General features: G+C 36.2%; 1 protein-coding gene across 1 annotated transcript in view; it reads left to right on the top strand.

The window, feature by feature from the left end:
- Positions 1–20,611, top strand: part of LOC123557014 (collagen alpha-1(XI) chain-like) — a 57,947-nt gene extending 37,336 nt beyond the window's left edge. The window contains exons 39-57 of the mRNA XM_045348185.2: positions 156–209; positions 579–632; positions 1,481–1,750; positions 2,621–2,728; positions 8,580–8,687; positions 9,046–9,207; positions 9,755–9,808; positions 10,869–10,922; positions 11,713–11,766; positions 12,350–12,457; positions 12,832–12,885; positions 13,428–13,463; positions 13,847–13,882; positions 14,851–15,039; positions 15,671–15,833; positions 16,392–16,504; positions 17,472–17,531; positions 18,027–18,233; positions 18,890–20,611. Coding sequence (XP_045204120.1) covers positions 156–209; positions 579–632; positions 1,481–1,750; positions 2,621–2,728; positions 8,580–8,687; positions 9,046–9,207; positions 9,755–9,808; positions 10,869–10,922; positions 11,713–11,766; positions 12,350–12,457; positions 12,832–12,885; positions 13,428–13,463; positions 13,847–13,882; positions 14,851–15,039; positions 15,671–15,833; positions 16,392–16,504; positions 17,472–17,531; positions 18,027–18,233; positions 18,890–19,027 — 2,022 coding nt within the window. The 3' untranslated portion in view covers positions 19,028–20,611. The remainder of the gene's footprint in view (positions 1–155; positions 210–578; positions 633–1,480; positions 1,751–2,620; positions 2,729–8,579; positions 8,688–9,045; positions 9,208–9,754; positions 9,809–10,868; positions 10,923–11,712; positions 11,767–12,349; positions 12,458–12,831; positions 12,886–13,427; positions 13,464–13,846; positions 13,883–14,850; positions 15,040–15,670; positions 15,834–16,391; positions 16,505–17,471; positions 17,532–18,026; positions 18,234–18,889) is intronic.
- The last annotated feature ends 666 nt before the right edge of the window (positions 20,612–21,277 follow it).

Below are 21,277 nucleotides of genomic sequence, written 5' to 3'. Positions count from 1 at the left end.
AATAAATTCATCATGAATATCAAAATTTAATGTTTATCATTTAGAAATCATAAACTTATATCGCTTTAACGTTAAATGCAATGAGTAAACGTAATATTAAAAATTCCTTTAATTGAACTAATCTCCTATATTAAAAATGCCCTACCTTTTTATAGGGACCACCAGGACCTCAGGGACCACCAGGATTGCAGGGATCTTTGGGACCACCGGTATGTACATGGAATATATTCCCTTTTTAATTTTGCCATAAAAGTCAAGTGAAAATAATGAATTGTACATTTTTTGTAATTTCTGTTTTTGCCATCATAAGAAAGCAAGAATCGAATTTTTATAACATATATTCTAACACAGCTTTCTCAGAGTGTTCCAGGAAAAGAAGTATTTGCAAAACTGTTGCAGAAAATACTATATTGATATGAAAAATATACAGCTTGATATGTGTACAGCATATTATATAGCAATTTATAAGTGTAGACAATAACTATATGTAATGTAAGAAGTACAAACATAGAATTATCAGTGTCTTTTGATGTGTCATATTATTACATGTGTCATTTATATGAATCATATTTAAACAGGGTCACCCGGGAGAGCCTGGTATCCAAGGCATTCAAGGACCACCAGGAAATAAGGTAAATAAGACTGCGCGCGCAACTTGTTACGCATTCCAAATAAGCACTCAAAGAAACGCCAGGAAGCATTAAACAGTTTTCAGTAATGCCTGTCTAAATCTAGTATTCATTTTGCAAGCTCTGAGTTTTGTGTTCTTCTGGTCGCGAATTCTGATTAGAAAAAATGCTCAGTTTGCAAGTTTTCATATAGCTGTGGAAAATTGCCAGCAAATGATAGCACCAACTGCTACACGCTTTCTTATCCCAGTGACTGTAAAATCTTAAAATAACCTCAAAAGTATGTGCCACCCTTACCGTGTTTTCGTCATAGATATTTTCCTGAGGTCCCTGTCAAATTGACTATTGTTTCACTTTAAGCTGGCAGAACGAAGGCATTTTATTCGCATCTGTATGTCACTATATCATCTTTTCAAGGTTGGGGCAACTTCAGCGGTCTTTACTCAGTAGCTGAAAGTCAATGTTTGCCACTGAAACTTGAATTCTTGCTAAATTTTAAGGTACAAAAGTGCACGCACGTCAGACTGTAGTTTTCCTTTTATTTGTAAATTTGACCAGGGCCAATCTGAAAACTGTTTACTGCCTCATTACTGGCTTCATTTAAGTTAATCACCACCAAAGTCAAATGTAAGCCTACACAAGTCACAAGAAGTCCACATATAAAGAGTCTTAATCTTTTCTGTTTCATTCTGCTCTTTCTGCATCGTGTTTTCTTTAAAGTACATTACTACGTTTACGTACGCATCGTGAAAATTCATGATTTTACTGTTGCCAAAATGTACAAGTGTATAATATAGCTTAATACGTAGGTTCTTTAGAATGACGAAATTCATGCTTCGTTATATTTGTAGGGATCCGAGGGCCCAAGAGGATTAGTGGGTATGTCTGGAAACCCTGGACTACAGGGTCCACCAGGGGCCCCGGGTCCAAAAGGAGAACATGGCGATAGCGGTATATTAGGACCACCAGGAGCACCAGGTCCACAAGGGCCACCCGGACCCACTGGTGGCGTTGGCGCACCAGGTTTGCCTGGAAATCCAGGTTCTGAAGGAAGAATTGGACCAAAGGGAGACCCAGGAGATCCCGGACAACCTGGACGTGCTGGCCTTAACGGAGTTGATGTAAGTTTTTGATGTGTATATATGTCTTAGATCTTCAATTTAGCATTTAGCTTTGATAAAATAAGGCAATTGACCATATTTTGTATACAACTGTATGTTGACATGCTCATGTCATTCATTTAGCTTATACGAGTAAATGGTTTTCCGTACCGGCGGGGAAATGCGAATATTACGGAATCAAACGAAGATTACCGATTGTGTTTACGTGATCTTGTATCGTATTATATATTTATATATTTTTTTAATTTTGTCTATGCGATGACTTGTATATTAGTCAATATGTTTAGTTTAATGTGAAATATGAATTGAGCCGTGCCATGGGAAAACCAACGTAGTGGCTTTGCGACCAGCATGGATCCAGACCAGACTGCGCATCCGCGCAGTCTGGTCAGGATCCATGCTGTTCGCTTTCAAAGCCTATTGCTATTAGAGAAACTGTTAGCGAACAGCATGGATTCTGACCAGACTGCGCGGATGCGCAGGCTGGTCTGGATCCATGCTGGTCGCAAAGCAACTATGTTGGTTTTCCCATGGCGCGGCTCAATTAATCTTCGGAATCGCTGTTTTCGTTTTTCAGTTTTAAAAGAAACTTCCTAAATGCAAAAACATTTAAGTGTACAAACACAATTACTTATACGGTAATCTTGTGCATGTAAATAATTATTAAAGGCCCCTTTCAAGTTAGCATTTTATTCTGGTTTCATTTATATACTTATATTTGTTTCAAATGCTATGGAATTAAAATAATCTGGTTTCAGGTTATTTCTTTTCATGACCAAAAATATTTAACATTTTTTTTCTATCGGTAATGTTTATTTAAGGCTATACGTCAGTGTACATTTTGGCATTTTCAGTTTTACTGTTTTGTAGGGACCCCCAGGACCTCCTGGAGCACCCGGAGAAGAGGGTCGACCAGGTGTCGCAGGAGAACCAGGCCCGAGAGGCCCGCCCGGTATTGATGGTCCCAAAGGACATTCTGTAAGTCTTGAGAAATGAGTCGAAAATAAGTATGGCATAATAATACCTTTTAATCCGTTTTCTTTTCAGATAATGTTAATTATTGTGTACTTCTTTCGTTTGTAACCCGTAACTGGTATAATTCGGGTCGAGGAGCCACCCGCCTATCAACTTTATGATATCAAAATATCATCATTTTAGCTCGACTATTCAAAGAATAGGAAGAGCTATTGGACTCACCCATGCGTCTGCGTCGGCGTCTGAGTCGGCGTCGGCGTCCCGATTCGGTTAAGTTTTTGTTTGTAAGCTGGTATCTCAGTAACCACTTGTGGAAATGGATTGAAACTTCACACACTTATTCACTGTGATAAACTGACTTATATTGCACAGGTTCCAGAACTCCATTTTGCATTTTTACAAAATTATGCCCCCTTTTCGACTTAGAAATATTTGGTTAAGGTTTTATATGTAAGCTGGTATCTCAGTACCCACTAATGGGAATGGATTGAAACTTCACACACTTGTTCACTGTCATGATCTGACATGCAGTGCAGATTCCATAACTCTACTTTGCATTTCTTCAAAATTATGCCTTTTTTAGCTCATCTGATTTTTTGAAAAAAAATGATGAGTTATTATCATCACTTGAGCGGTCGTCGGCGTCGGCGTCTGCGTTGGCGTTGCCTGGTTAAGTTTTATGTTTAGGTCAGCTTTTCTCCTAAACTATCAAAGCTATTGCTTTGAAACTTGGAATACTTGTTCACCATCATAAGCTGACCCCGTATAGCAAGAAACATAACTCCATTTTGCTTTTTGCAAGATTTATGGCCCCTTTTGTACTTAGAAAATATCAGATTTCTTTGTTAAGTTTTATGTTTAGGTCAACTTTTCTCCCAAACTATCAAAGCTATTGCTTTGAAACTTGGAATACTTGTTCACCATCATAAGCAGACCCTGTACGTCAAGAAACATAACTCCATCCTGCTTTTTGCAAGAATTATTGCCCCTTTTGGACTTAAAATCAGTTTTCTTGGTTAAGTTTTATGTTTAGGTCAGCTTTTATCCTAAACTATCAAAGCTATTGCTTTAAAACTTGCAACACTTGTTCACCATCATAAGTTGACCCTGTACAGCAAGAAACATAACTCTGTCCTGCTTTTTGCAAGATTTATGGCCCCTTTTGGACTTAGAAAATATCAGATTTCTTGGTTAAGTTTTATGTTTAGGTCAACTTTTTCTCTTAAACTATCAAAGCTATTGCTTTGAAACTTGCAACACTTGTTCACCATCATAAGCTGACCCTGTACAACAAGCAGCGTAACTCCATCCTGCTTTTTGCAATGATTATTGCCCCTTTTGGACTTAGAAAATCATTTTCTTGGTTGAGTATTATGTTTAAGTCAACTTTTCTCATAAACTATCAAAGCTATTGCTTTAAAACTTGCAACAGTTTTTCACCATCATAAGTGGACACTGTACATCAAGAAACATAACTCTATCCTGCTTTTTGCAAGAATGATGGCCCTTTTGAGACTTAGAAAATCATAGGTAGGACAATATTTCTATTACACAAAAAAAAATCAGATGAGCGTCAGCACCCGCAAGGCGGTGCTCTTGTTTAACTTAGCAGTTTTTTGGTTAAGTTTTTGTATGTTAGCTGGTATCTCAGTACCCACTAAAGGGAATGGATTGAAACTTCACACAATTGTCCATTGTCATGAGCTGATATCCATTGTACAGGTCCCATAATCCTGTTTTGCAATTTTACAAAATTATGCCCCCTTTTCGACTGTAATATTCATTCAGTTGTCAATGCTGTTGAATAGCAGAGCGTTGCTGTCCTCCGACAGCTCTTGTTAGCACACCATCGTCAGATGGTGGGCTATTCAAATCACTCTGCGTCCGTGATCCGTCATCCTTCCGTCCGTTCTTCCGTCCGTTAACAATTTCTCGTTATCGCATCTTCTCAGAAACTACTGGAGGGATACCAAACTTTGTCAGAATGATGTATTGGTACCCTAGTTGTGTCCCCCTGAAAACCAGACTGGTTCAACAATTTTTGAGTGCGTTATGGCCCTTCGTTTATTTTTATATTGGGAAAAACTTTGAAAATCTTCTTGTCCAAAACCACAAAGCCTAGGGCATTGAGATTTGTAATGTAGCATTATCTAGTGGTTCTCTACCAAGTTTTTTCACATTATCCCCCTAGGGTCAAATATGGCCCCGCCCCGGGGTCACATGGTTTATATAGACTTATATCGGGAAAAACTTAAAAAAACTTCTTGTCCATAACCTACAACATCCAAATTTGGACCACATGTATAGTTTTGAGTGGCTAGATGAACCTTGACATGAGTTGGCCTTGACCTTGACCTAGTGACCTACTTCCACATTTCTGTAGCTACAGCCTTCAAATTTGGACCACATGCATAGGTTTGTGTACCGAAGTAAACGTTGACCTTGACATTGACCTAGTGACCTACTTTCAGCATTTGGAAGGTACAGGCTTCAAATTTGCACCACATGCATGGTTTTGTGTTCCGAAATGAAATTTGACCTTGATTTTGACCTAGTGACCTACTTTCATATTTGTCAAGCTACATCCTTCAAATTTGGACCACATGCATAGTTTTGTGTACCGAAATGAACTTTGACCTTGATCGTGACCTAGTGACATACTTTCACATTTCTGTAGCTACAGCCTTCAAATTTGGACCACATGCATAGGTTTGTGTACCCAAATAAACTTTGACCTTGACATTGACCTAGTGACCTACTTACACATTTCTCAAGCTACAGCCTTCAAATTTGGACCACATGCATAGTTTTGTGTACCGAAATGAACTTTTACCTTAAGATTGATCTAGTGACCTACTTTAACATTTCTCAAGCTACAGCCTTCAAATTTGAAGCACATGCATAGTTTTGTGTACCGAAATGACCTTTGACCTTGAAATTGATCTAGTGACCTACTTTCACATTTCTCAAGCGACAGCTTTCAAATTTGGACCACATGCACAGTTTTGTGTACCGAAATGAACTTTGACCTTGATTTTGACCTTGAGCTAGTCTTGAAATTTGGAACATTAAAAAATGGCTCAATGGTGGGCGCCAAGATCACTCTGTGATCTCTTATTTCATATGTAGTTATTAGCATCAAATACATGCATACGTAGATACATACATGCATTTTTTTCATACTACCTAAATCAACGATGTCAGAGGTAGTTACGGAGATTTCCATTATTTAGGGGAATGTGTTTTACCGTGCTCACACAATTTACTTTAAAGTAATAAGTACATTTTTGGTTAATGAAATAAAACTTGCAGTCACAGAAATATTAACCATTAACAATATATGACGTTTAATATTGGTGTCTTTCTGGATTTAAAACTGTGGCATTATAATCTAAGAAAATTATGGTTGAACACTGTAAGTAATTTTTACCAATTCTTAATGAAAATATGTCAATGTTACCTACAAAAAATTTGCGAGAGTGCGATGATTGGTAATTAGTACTAAAACCTAGTCATGGAGGTCAAATCATAGGAGCTTGTTACTCGAAATACAAATTTTTGGGCCAAATCTTATGACCACTTATCAGACTAATGTTCCCTTCAAATTGGCCGATCGTTTGAGTTAGGGGTCATCGTGGGTTATAAAACACTGGTCATATACGGTTCAAATTCAAGAAAAACACTTAAATTGATCATATTTTGGGCCAATTTGAATAAACACCTTGTCAGTATAATTATACTAATTTTACACTTGGGCGGTACGATAATTGGTATTGGTGGTTCAAATGATAAAGTCACATTCGACATGGAGAAGAAAGCTTGTTATGACACTCAATTGAGTCCACCTATTTTGTATCTTTAAGAATTGACCAAGTGTTTTGTGATTTAGAATCCGGTTTGTTGGAATAATTGGGTCATGTTTTTATTAATAAACAGGGGTCCCCCAGGTCTATCCACGAAAAGAAACTAGGCTTTGACGGTAAGAAAAAGGCCACATTTTGTACTCTTTCATAATAAAAATATGTAGTATGGTTTATTATGATTATCTTTAGGGAATTTCATTCTAGTAGGTGTAGTCAAAAAATAGTTCATATGGTCAATCGAAGGAAAAGGTAACTGGCTAAGGCATTTTGATTATCTTCATGAAATTAGAATGTTAAATTGATATTTAGCATTTATCACTGATATTGGGACAAGGTCCAGCAAATCAAAGAAAAAGTAATTAAATATAACAATTGATCTGACACATTCTTAATGAAACTTTATCAATGTATATCTGAATGACTATTGGTCATTTAAAATAAGGGTCAGTTGGTGTAAAAAATGCGTCACTGGCAACAAGGAAAACCTTGTTAACACTCTAGAGGCCACATTTATGACTGTTAAACTTGATGATCTTTAGGTCAAGTTCAAATCTGGGTCATGTCGGGTCAAAAACTAGGTCAGCAGGTCAAATCAAAGAAAAAGCTAGTTAACACTTTAGAGGCCACATTTATGACCATATCTTAATGAAACTTTGTCAGAATGTTAATCTTGATGATCTTTAGGTCAAGTTAAATCTGGGTCATTTGGGGTCAAAAACTAGGTCACTAAGTCATATCAAAGGAAAACCTTGTTAACACTCTAGAGGCCACATTTATGACTGTATAGTCATGAAACTTAGTCAGAATGTTAAACTTGATGATCTTTAGGTCAAGTTCGAATCTGGGTCATGTCGGGTCAAAAACTAGGTCACGGGGTCAAATCAAAGGAATAGCAAGTTAACACTTTAGAAGCCACATTTATGACCATATCTTAATGAAACTTGGTCAGAATGTTAATCTTAATGATTTTTAGGTCTGTAGGTCAGGAGAGCGATACAGGGCCTTCATGGCCCTCTTGTTCATATTACCATATAATTTCAACGATTTGTGAGGTATTACGGAGATTTTCAAATATATTTAGGGGAAAATGTTTTAACGGACCTCACACATTTAATTATTAAAAAGGTAAATAAATTAAATTTGCTATTTGTTTTATATGAAATAAACGCACTTAGCCAGTCACAGTAAAAATAATTAATACCATTATGTTCATATATGACGTTTAAATAAAATGAGGGTCAAGTGAACTTTTTTCTGGCATCTCAACACTGTGGAGCATTAAACTGACTAAAATAATTATGGGTATGGACACACGTGTAATAAAGTTTGTTTACATTTCTTTAATTGAAAATAAATCTCATTGTTACTACAAAAAAATTATTTAGCCCAGAAGTGCTGCTTGATTGTATATTTAGTACTTTTATACCTTAGTTGACTGGAGAATGTATCAAATCATCCGGCTTGTTTTACTCGAAAATACAAAAATATGGCGTCGATCTTAGAATCTTATGACTGCGACTCACTGCAGACCTGTAATCTGGTTCCCTGTCCAATATTGGTTCCCATTCGCTTTTTTGATGTTCGCAGGGGACCAGTCTATGCAGACCTGGAGCGCCTGTATAAATTACAGACTCCGGTATATATCGGATTCAAGCAATTTGAACAAAAATACCTTAAATGTATATATTTTGTAACCATGGTGATACTAACCCTAACCTTTAGTCAGTATATTATACATATTATACACTAAATGCGTGCGGACATGCAATAATTTGCGTATTTTTGCCGTGGCTCTCAAATTGATAATCACTTCCGGACATGCGCAGAAGACCGCTCCAGCATTGCAATGAGCAACATCGGAATCTGATTTCTCAGCTTCCTATTGTTGTATTCTTTTCAAAAGAATTTATAAGTTTTTGGGCATTTACTGACTTAAAAAACGGTATGTCGTGGAAATAAATATAATTCAACATGTTTTTATTATAATCCAGGGAGAGTTTGGACCACCAGGCAATCCTGGACCTCCTGGTCCTACCGGACCAAAGGGTGAAGCTGGCCTTGACGGTAACGAAGGAAAACAAGGATCTCCAGGCCCGATGGTGTGTACTTCTTTACATAAATTTAAATAATAAATAGTGCATGGTATATGAATAATTATTTTGGTGCGAATTTCTTCCTAAAAAGGTATAGTCACATAAATTTTATATTTATTATTGTACTACCGAGAGATAAAGGAACTGTGCATTCAGGAAGTTCTTATTAACTTCACATTAAATTCAATAAATTAGAATATATTATCCATTTATTCAGCTAGAGAATTGGACAAGCCATAGCAAATAAATAAATAAATAAATAAATAAATAAAACATACTGCGATCTGTTACACATGTCGTATGAATTTACATTATCATTTATATCTGGACAATGCACTAATTTGGTTCTTTCAATACAATAAAGGGACCGGTAGGAATTCCTGGTGAAAACGGTCTGCAAGGTCCGACTGGCAAGCAAGGACCACAGGGCTTACCAGGTGTCCAGGGATCAGCAGGAGAATCCGGACCAAAGGGAGACCGAGGACTTCCGGGACCACTTGGACAACGCGGACCACCAGGGCCCCCGGTAAGGCTCGTACATTATTACCCAGTTCCAATCCGTGACGCTAGTTACCTCCCCTGACGGTCCGTAATAGACTGAAATGAAATGAAAGTGATCATTACGTCACGATGGATTCTTACCAATCGTTCTAAACCTTAACAAACTATTTACTCTGGCAGTAATTTTATGAAAACATTATACTGTCAGTACCCTCTTCCAGGAAGAATTCTATATGGGAATTCGGAAGTAATTACTAAGGTGACTGTGGAAGTAAATACCATCGTGACAAAGAAAGTAATCCAACAGGTGGCTATGGAAATAATTTCCAACATGACCTGAAAAATAAATACCCACGTGACTATGGAATAGTTTCCCACGTGACTTATAATGTGTCGCTCTGTGAAAATCGATGTCATTCTTTGGTTTAATTGTATTATTTAACATTTCTCAAGTTAAGATTTATATTTGTCTTTTTATCTATCAAATCTGTATTATGATATCTTACATGTTTGATTTCTAGAACAAATTATCGAACTAAGAAATAAATGATATTATTTTCTGTATTATCAAGGGTGATCAAGGAAGAGCTGGACCGAGTGGACCACCTGGATCGCCTGGTCAGAATGTAAGTGTATTTTTTAAAGTAACATGCACTCAACTGTATGTAATCTGCACCGTTTGAGGAGGGTCGTTAAGGACTGTATATTAACCCTTATCATGTTGGATACGATTGCGACCAGTGTAGATCATGATCAGCCTGCGCCTCCGTGCAGTCTGATCATGATCTGCACTGTTCGCCATTCAGTCAGTATATTTTTGGTAAGCACCCCTTTTAACAGTTAATGGTGCTGTCCAAATTGAAAGATGGACAAGTTCAATATAGAAATTTAGCAGGGTAAGGGTTAAAATGTAGCAAATGCAAAATGAGTTTTGCTATAGTAGTTTTTCCTGATCCAAGCCTTGCTGTACTTCCAACTGTGCAGTAATGTCTAATTGCAAATGCAAGTAGAATAAATTATGCTTATAGTGTTTGTTCCATAGCCAAATGAGAGATTCACGCCTTGTCGTTCATTCAAGTGTGCAATAATAGTTTAAGTTAATAAATCCGACACTTAGAATAGAGTTCACTGATTGCGGTATAGGATCTAATAGAAGTAGTAATGTACAGTTGGTACTCGATATCTCGAACTCGCTTTTTCTCAAAATTCCGGCTATATCGGGGACATTTTCAAGTCCCGTCCCGAAAACACATAAAATACCATTTTATGTCGAATTTTTGGTGTCCCATGGAATTCGAGATACCTAGATTCAGCTGTATTTTATGAATGCGTTTCTATTTATAGAAGATTGTGTTACAAGCCGTACAAGTTAACGGGTTATGTGTTTAAAGCAGGTTTATACAGCTCTTTTTGAAAAGGACACACAATTATATTGATCTGTTGTAATGATTGATTTTAGCCTCGCTGGCGAATAAATCAAAGTTTGGGAGACAGGTCCTAGCCCCGTAAAGTATCTGGTAAATAATATGGCAATCCTAGATACCAAAAATGAACGTAATAAAACACATCGCCTGTAGTGTTACTTTTTTTATTTTACGAGGTGTTTGAATAGTTCTACTAAGAATGCAGTTTCTTTTGTTTTCTATTTCATATGAAGAAAATCTTATTTTAATTAAATCATTTCAGGGTGAAGCCGGACCCCCTGGAGCACCGGGAAGCTCCGGAGAACCAGGTGTAATTGTAAGTAATTAAACATATGTCAATATGTCTTAGCATGTATAATCACAGGCAATATTCATTTACTAACAGATCGACAAAGACAATTTCATAATCACCGTTACTTCCTAAATACAGTCAAATTTGTTTTAAAGACTACACTTGGAAGAGACAACATGTGGTCTTTATTGACAGCTGGTCTTAAGTTACAGGTTGAAATACACTGTAAATGTTAAAACCGGAAAAGGAAAGAAATGAAACTAATGATCTTTGTTCAAAGGTGGTCTATAACACAGGTGAAATACATGTAAGGATCGCTTACTCTGTCGAACATACATTTTCATGTAGTTGTGAACAGATATCATAACGCAAGTGAAAGGCAAAGTCTACGAAACCTGTTGTCGTAGGTATGCACAATTCAAATAGACCTAGTGCGTTATAAACACACTACTGTGAAAGTATTAATATTCACGAGGAACTTATTTTCGTGTATTTCGTGTTTCAATCAATCCATCAAATTTAATGCCAATGGTCGCTTAAAATTCCTATTCATTTTATATTAAAAAGTTATAAATCCACCCAGATTTACATGTCACACAATTCTACGGATGCGAAATTAAATGATTCAGCATTTAAAAGTAGAAATAGAAAAAAAATGGCAGGTAAAAGTTGTCATGTCTAAATTTCAGACTTGGAGCTGTGATCAAAACAACCCATTATAATTATTTGTTTTGGGAATGTGCAGTTTTCTGTATTCCTTTCAATGAATTTCTAAGTTACGTAACGTACTTGTTAATAAATTTCGTTTTTGCAGGGACCTGCCGGACCTATCGGCGCAAAGGGTGAACAAGGCATGAAGGGAGCTAAGGTATGGAGACGATTTCCCCAGAACTGTTTATTATATAGCAGTTATAATTCATTTTTATTATATGACACCTGGTATTATACGACACCTGGTATTATATGACACCTGGTATTATGTGACACCTGGTATTATACGACACCTGGTATTATAAGACACCTGGTATTATATGACACCTGGTATTATACGACACCTGGTATTATATGACACCTGGTATTATACGACACCTGGTATTATATGACACCTGGTATTATATGACAAGAAATCCTGATGCCATATAATAAACCACTTCTTGAATGTCTTGTCAGTCAATCGTCAAAGCTATTGGTGTAATAGTTTTGATATGTTACCGGTAAGTCATTCAATAAGCATGTGACTTTGTAGCACACATATCTTATATTATTGACTCATTTCTTTATACTTGTGGTATGCCCCTCTGCATCTTTGTTTAAAATCTTGTTTCTTACTTATAAAGAGTCATGGTAGTTATTTAAGGCCACATAAAGAGTCATGTAAAGAGTCATGGTAATTATTTAAAGCCACATAAAGGAACGTTATTATTCATACATAATGATTTCGAATTGCATAGGGCCACCACGGACGTGTCGGACCGACCGGTTTGCCAGGGGATCAAGGACCTCAAGGACAACCCGGAATTCCAGGACCTCCCGGACCAAAAGGAGAACGCGGAGAAACGGTGAGCAATAAAGATGGAAACAGTCAAACGAATTTAAGAATAAAATAAATTATTTGACATGCTCCATCTTTCGAATAAGACCATTAAAACTAATATAAGTATAGCATCATAAAGAATGTGTCTTTATGCAAATATATAGTCATCTAAAAACCTCGAACATTTCTCATGGAATACAATGAAGAGGTGTCGTCGAACCTTGAACGTCTCCTGTTTTTTCTGTTTTAAATACACACAGAATAAATGTGATATTTGTGTTTCATTGATGGTAATTATACATGACTTGTATCGAAATATTGAAGAATACAGTATGCATTCATGTAAAACTGGTACATATCAAGCCGCAAGTCGTAACAGAGATTAATTTATGCTTGCAGGGACCAATGGGCCCAACTGGACCTCCCGGCGCTGATGGGGCCACTGGGCCTACGGTAATATAATAAATATTTCTAACCCAATATTTGTAATATAAAAAATGTTTTTGTTTTTTTTTTGTTAGAAATAAGACAAAGTGACTTGTTAGTTATTCGAAATGTGTTTCTTGAATATAGTTCTTTCTGTTTTAGGGATTACATGGTGATATATGAGCCGCCCCATGGGAAAACCAACATAGTGGCTTTGCGACCAGCATGAATTCAGACCAGCCTGCGCATCCGCGAAGTCTGGTCAGGATCCATGCTGTTCGCTAACAGTTTTTCTAATTCCAATAGGCTTTGAAAGCGAACAGCATGGATCCTGACCAGACTGCGCGGATGCGCAGGCTGGTCTGATCCATGCTGGTCGCCAACCCACTATGTTGGTTTTCTCGTGGCACGGCTCATATGTAAACAGTGAACTTATCCGTACATTGACATGACGTTCATTTCCCCTTTCTTTTATTTTCATTATGACGTCTTCAAATTATTTTATGATTAGATATATAATCTAAATCTATATAACTTGATTTTCATTAATCGGGTATTTCTGTTTGCAGGGTATAGAAGGTCCAATGGGACCAAAAGGAGAACCTGTGAGTATTTTGCTTTCATTATTTACACCTATAATTTCGTCTATTACTTCTGTACTAATGTAATAAAATATTCAATACCATATGGAAACTGTGTAAAGTAATACATATGGTTACGAAATATGGGGCTCTTCGTAGTAAAATTTGGTTTGTAAATGATCGTTGAAACTAACTTAAGAAACAGAATTAGGCAGACTCATATGTTAAAATTTTGATTATATGAGCAATTAATTGTGATGTAGCATTTAAACTGCATTTCAAGTATAGAATGATATAAACATATGTACATACGTTAAAGCACATTACGATCAATTTTAGGTACATGGTACAGAAATTAATAACAGGCCCCTAAAGTAAGCCATTATTAATTATTCATTTATTTCTAGGGACAAGACGGGCCACCAGGAATCCCAGGTCCTCAGGTAAATAACGTTAAATTCATTGCATAAAAATCGTACACTTCATAATACAATTGTGTTAGGCAAAGTGCGGGAACAAGAGGGTGTTTGATTTATTCGATGGAGTAGAGAGGGAGAGCAAGGGTGTGGGGAGGGCGGGGTACAAAACACCCACACCCAATGCCCCAAAATATGACAGATACTTGTGTATTAACCTGACTGTATCAGTTTTTTTTTCTTGGACGTAAAAAGGAGGAAGATTGATATAATCCAAATTGGCAATACCTGCACTGTTAGAAACTCGAGTTCACCCATCCCTTAATTTAGTCTTTTAGTGAACGAGTAGTTTATTTTATAACTCATTTCAAAAGAAATAAAAGCATGCAACTATATTCATAAATGAATCATTTGCTAAAACGCTGTATTTAAAATGTTTTTATACAAATGTGAAAACGATGAAACCCCACAGGTCGTCCAACACAATAAACATGAAAATGTTGGAGACTCTGTTTGATTGAGCCTGTTCACGGAATGCCCTGGCAATGCATGTTACCGTCCACGCCCTCTACACTTAGGTTAAGCAGAACTCAATATTTAAACATGGTACATGTACCGATACACAATACATCCGCTGATGTATTGATATGGTGGGGTATATAAATATATGAACAAGGGCATTTTTGACAAAACTAAGTACATGCAGTGCATTTGAAGTTTCTTATAAGCCAGCCTGTGTAAGTTTTTTAAAAGTAGAATATCACTTAATACTCAAAATAACGGAATACAAGGGTTGGTGCAATTGATGCTACTTTGGCGATTTAAGTCAAAAATAAAAAAAATGCCATGAAATAAATCATATAGTTATACAATTTAAATTTCCGAAAACACAAAACAAAAACAACAAATAATTCTAGGCAGTTGAAAATCACCTCATATAATATGATGATCGAGGATATCTCCCAAATTGCAGTATAAACCGTTTCTACTTATAGGGTCCACCTGGTCCAGCCGGTCAACCTGGCGGCGCCCAGCCATATCCTTCTGATCTGCTTGGCGGAGGAAGTGACAACTTGTTGGTGGTTAGAAAGAGGAGAAGCGTACAGGAGCATCCTGCTATTGTCAACCTACCAGACCTAGAAGCTGACTTTGAAGAGGCTATGATTGCTATCACTGAAAACCAGGTACAATAGTGTTTCTTTAAATATAAGTTTTATAAAAGTAACCGTAATCAAATTCCATATCATACCCAACTGTGCATTTCTATGCAAAGTTTATTTCTACAGGTGGTAAATCTTTAAGTAGATACATCTAAAGCATAAATTGCAGCAATGCAATATAAAAACAAGAGTAAAAAAACATCCCGATGTATTTGTATTGATTTTCTGCACGTGGCTGACATCTAATGATGCCTTTGAATAAAATAATCGCCATTTTGAACATCGCCAAAATAATGAAATAATCGCCATCCAGATAGCTTAATCACAAAAAGCGATAGTGGTCATTGACAGCTAGAGCCCTTAGCAGACTCTGATGGAATCTGCTCATGAAAGATAATTGGAAATTGAACCTCCTCTACACCATCGTCGGCTTTTTAGGAATTGTATTAAGACATTAGATAAACTCCATGATTCAGGTCAGAAATGATAGCATAAAGCTTTGTATTACGATTTTGTTGAAAATAGGGCATGGCTTCATTTAACATCGTTGCTTCTTGGAGTCACTATCTTCAAATTCAGACCATTCATATTCAGGCAATTTCTGAATATTAGTTTCGTTATTAGAACGGCTTATCAAATGATCTGTTTATTTTAGGTAACATTAACGGAAGGAGTTCATATGTTTGTGGACAAGATGTGGAACCACATTGTAAAAGTATCAAACATTGTTGATGAACTAAAATATCCACCAGGCTCAAGAGAAAGCCCGGCCTCCTCTTGTAAAGACATCAAAGTGTCTTACGAGGGCTATCAAGATGGTATGTAAACCAAGCATTTGCAGTCCCATTATTGATTAGACTTACTAGATTTAAGTTAATATACAGTACTGCAAACACTTCAGTTTCAAGTGGAAATATTTTTTTCTAAAAATTGCTTTAATTTTTAATAAAGCTTGCACATTAGTTATTGTATTGTAAACTTTTTAGTTTTACGCGGACATTGTTTGGGAGGATTTGCATTAATTTTTCATATGATGCTTGCGAAATGTTAAATGTGCAACTTTGTTGAAATGAACTCTGAAATCAGAAATGCATTGCTATATACAATGACTCTATGAACAAATTTTGTCAGTTTTTTTTCAAAAACTTTAAATTCAGGAACGACAAAAATCTCATTACATCGTTTTTCATAGAAACATTTCAAGAATTCAGACCTCCGTCGCACAATTAAAGCTTATATGTGAGCTTGTTCCATTGCGCTGCCATCATTGATATCATCGTACAAACGAAGACGTTGCAGGTACAACAGAAATGTAGTTAAAAACCCAATAGCAATATTTCAGTTACATATCAAATACATTCCTGTTACTTTGGCAGGTATGTACTGGATTGATCCTAACCAAGGTGGTGTCGGTGATGCCATCGAAGTATGGTGTAATATGACTGGTGGTGGACAAACATGTGTACAACCGAACGAAGAGACTGATAGGGTAAAATATATAATTTTGTTAAACCGTTTCTGGTTATATGTGTGGCATCACAGATGGCATGTCTGTTTCAATCATTCTACAGTAATTTTATATGAGTCGTGCCACGAGAAAACCAACATAGTGTGTTTATGACCAGCATGGATCCAGACCAGCTTGCGCATCCGCGCAGTCTGGTAAGGATCCATGCTGTTCGCTAATAGTTTCTCCAATTCCAATAGGCTTTGAAAGCGAACAGCATGGATCCTGACCAGACTGCGCAGATGCGCAGGCTGGTCTGGATCCATGCTGGTCGCAAACCCACTATGTTGGTTTTCCCATGGCGCGGCTCATATGTTTTCCTCATGTCTATAGCAAGAGCAACAATAAACAGTTCTGAGGATCGCATTTTGTACTGTGTAAAAAATTATTCAATACGTCAGGAGAGGCATTCATATCTCCAGTTATGTTTTAATCTTTGACAAAATAAACATGTAGGTCATACAAATGTCTTTAAAGACAAAAGTTCGAAATTTTATCAAATTTCTCCGTCTTATGGGCTTGTATTTCATTTTTGTCTTGCCATCGAAAAAGAAATTTTTATGCCGTTTTAGCTAATAACTTCAATCCATGACAAAACGTTCTTTGAAATACGCCATATAAAAGGTTTCTTTTCATTAGTAATATAAATTTTCGTACCTACATTATGTCTTGAACACATGACCACCTAATGTTTAACTTACACTGCCCCTTTACTTAGAGACACGGTGGGGATTTTTGTTTGCACTCTCCGTTAACCGGTTTAAATTCACAAATGCATCTCTTGTCCATCTGTGTCCTTTATTTGTTTATTTCCTATACATTATTTGAATGGCTTACTTTGTATTGTTGGGTGCATGTCTATCATTGATGGAACGTAGGTTTTCTGAATGTTTTTTTTAAAATGTCATTGACTTTAAGTAAAGATTCGTTTTTTTAATTGTTTTCAAAGGCTGAACTGAGACACTGGCAAAATGGAGAGTGGTTTAGTGAAATGGACGGTGGATTTGAGGTTAGTAACTAACTAATGATTTCTTCACGTTTTCTCTACATTTAGTTGTTATTTTTCAACAGTACTTTAATAATGTAACGGCGTCTCTTTGCCAAATGGATCAGAGGAGGAAACATTTTTAGACAATGTATTTCATTAAATCAACTAGGAGAACATACGCTTCTCCCGGGCTCTAATCTACCACCCCGCGATCCATAGATCTGTCTTCTCCCTTACTGAGTTAAGCGGATGGGCCATCCTGAAAAAATGCATGGTATTATAACATATTTAAACTTCAAAAAAAGTACAATTATTTATATTAGTATTTTTAAGCTTTCTCATTTGCTGGGACGCACTGATCGAAAAAGTCACCAATACGCGCAAAGTTGAATTTGCCGATTAAACAAAACATTTGAAAACTATTTTTGAAAGAAAATTGAAGTGGAACCTCTAAAGGCACAGAGAAAAGCTTATGCATCAAAAATCATACTTAGACAAGGCGGCGTTTTATTTCAGATAACATACAACGAGCAAATCAATGCATTAGCAATGAAATCAGATGTAGCGACACAGATGTTTGTGATTGACTGTGAAGGTGCAGCTGCCTGGTTTGACCAGGATCTGCAAAGTACTGAAAATGCCATGACATTACTAGGACTTAATGAACACTTGTTTGAAACCGCTGAACTTAATGGCGTAACTGTTCTTCAAGATGGCTGCAAGGTAAGCTTAATACATGTGCTTTCATTTCTTCTCTGTTTTTTTTTTGGTAGGAGAATGTTGTTTTCGTATTTCAGCTGTAGTCGTATGGAAGTTACTAAACTGTGGGCGTAGTTACGTAGTTTTCATGTAATATAAAAGATTCAATTTCTATAATTGTAACTTTGGAAGTTTACTATATCCTCTTTCTTGACTTCGATAAGCCGGTGCTAGGGAGCGTGAGAGGTGCTTCACTTTCAATTACCTCTCATGAACAGACTCAATCAAACTAGGTCTGCTGTTGTTTCACTTTGTTGCATTCTCTGCTTCCAAAGAATCTTTTTACGGATTTTGTTCGGTTCAAAACTTCGCTCAGGATGAAGAATTCTATATAATAAGGAACATCCAGTTGGCGTACGAAAGGTTGGTGGTTCTCCTCGGGTGTTTGACCGTGCCTGAAAGAATTCAAAGCTGCCTCAAACATCAAAAGCTGAAAAAAATCGCCATACGACTTGTAATAGTTCCTGTGTAACTTAACCAAATAAATGATAAAATATATATATATATATATTCCGATCTCATGGTAGGTGGCGGATGTGGTTGGGCCGCGTATCTTAACTTTATGATGGTTTTGGATGTTACGTTGCCTGTATACATCATGCTATCTCTGTATTTTTCAGGACAAGACTAACGGTCAAACAGTGTTCCAGTTGAAGACAAAGTCATCTCGACTACCAGTGATTGACTTTATGCCTAAGGACTATAGCAAGTCCAACCAGAAGTTCGGTTTCCGTGCAGGAGCAGTGTGCTTTCTTTAAATCTCGTGTAGCTTGATGAACTCGTGCTTGTGTTTGCTCATTTAAACTTTAAAGATGATTAAATTTGGTGTTTATTGTATTCAGCTAATGATATCCATGGACGTATTTCAGTTTTAAGTATTAAAAGTACAAAATATATGACCATATAACAATAATTATGAAAGCGTGAACATGAGTTTTATTCTTGCGTATATTGGGAAATCACAAAATTCCGATAAAATTACTTAAAGGAGTGAGCTACCAGTTTTTAATATTAAAACATACAGTATTTAAATTGCTTGTATCATTTGAAAACAAAAATGACATTCTTTGAATATAAAGGGATGAGCCTTTTTATCAAACTTTTTTAAAGAACTTTTAACATAAACTTCGATCAATTAAAATAAACTTGACGTATCTGCTGAGATATCATTAGCTGTTTTAATCCGTCCATATGATAACATTTTTTCTTTTTCCTGTTATTTTGTAAATATATTTGTCTTGTGAATTTGACAAATTATCGCACATTGTTTTCTCGTGACTCTCTCGGGAGTACATCACACAGTGTTATGTTGATGTCCTGTAACCAATATTAAAGTATACATTTTACATAGCTAATGAGAAGCTAAGTACAAAATCTTTATTTTTTGCCAATTATTACTTTGCAAAATTAGAACTGTTATTTCTCCAAAATTTAAACCTAAAATTTCGAAAGTGATAATATTACTGTTGAATAGTATAACTGTGTCTTGTTCAAGATAGTGTCGTGTCTGTAACCACGAAAGGTTGTAATTTTGTTCTTGTTGATTAATGTGTTTAAACTATATACTCCTCCATTTGAAAATGTAAACGTTATTTGTACATTGTGATGCGTCCAAAAACAAAAACAATCTGCCTCCGTATCCTAGCTACACTGTGATCAACTCATCTTGAGCGCCGCCGCCAATCTTCAATATGCAACCATTTCTAGTATAAACTGGCATTTATTTTTATAAAAAGTGATGAGGCCGGGATGTTTGCAATTCGGTTTTTATTGATACTACAATGGCGAAGTGGACAATCCAGTCGTTAGGGGTGTGGTCATCGCATTTATACCAGGGACGTAGTTACATTTTCTATTTACATTTTGCGGCGAAACTGGTACACTTACGGTACTGCGAAAAACAAATGCTCAAGTACAAAGATGATTATTTGTAGCACAAACAAAGCGGACATATCTTTTCTATGACTTAAAAAGCATATTCCCGTCATCATTTGGAAACGCTGCACTTGCTATTCCCTGACTACTCCTCTCATTTATAATTCTCATATATTTAATATTATTGAATTTTCTTAACTTGGAATATTCGAAAACTGTATTACTAGAATTAATTTTAATGTTCTTACGAAATAAATGCCAATGGAAGGAAATTGGTTGCAGAAGATGCGTGCGCACTTTGTTTATCTTTGTCACATGTCATAGATCATTCACGCCTACTCCCGGGAGCTACCATAGCAACACATTTATTTACTATAGCAACAGTATCATGTGCACAGCTCACTGCTTTGTTTGCCACGCTTTATGCTTCGCTGGTATCATGTATCAAAATAAAACATTATATATTCCTTGTGTTGTTTAGTTTATCACTGATCTCCTTACAACATTCAGACTGACTGTCTCGCAGAAGATTTTATGCATTGTTTACATACAAATTTCTATTTCTATTGGATTGTATTGTCTTTCATTAAAACACAAAAAGTCATAAACAGCAGGTGATGGTGTTGCTCTAAAATATATCTTATGGCAACATAGATATATTGTAAAACTACAAAGATTTCAATCACGATCACCTTCTGATTAATTTTAACACTTTAAGGAAATGCGACTTCTTATTTTCGTAATGTTCATAATTACCAGAAATCATCATCGCTGTAAACTACATAATTATTTAACAACTTTCGTTACCTGTGTGTTAGGCAATGTTTGAATTTCATATTTCATCAATGTAGGAAATTTATTCATCTTCTTCAAAATAACACTTTGGTTTAGAGATTATTTTGATCATGTGATTGAACAGTACCATTGTTTATTCAAAGGGGTGTTCACTGAAAATTTACTGACTGAATAGCAAACAGTGCAGACCATGATGTGCAGTCTGATCTTGATCTGCACTGGTCGCAAAGGCAAAATCACTTGCATCATATTTCATATTTAAAGATCCCAATTTTGAAATATTTCTAAATTTCATATTTGGAACAATCTAAGACTCGTATCTCGGGTAAATATAAATT

Source organism: Mercenaria mercenaria, chromosome 15 (genome assembly GCF_021730395.1).
Source record: "Mercenaria mercenaria strain notata chromosome 15, MADL_Memer_1, whole genome shotgun sequence".
Taxonomy (NCBI): Eukaryota; Metazoa; Mollusca; class Bivalvia; order Venerida; family Veneridae; genus Mercenaria; species Mercenaria mercenaria.
This window is presented reverse-complemented; position numbering and strand designations above follow the sequence as displayed.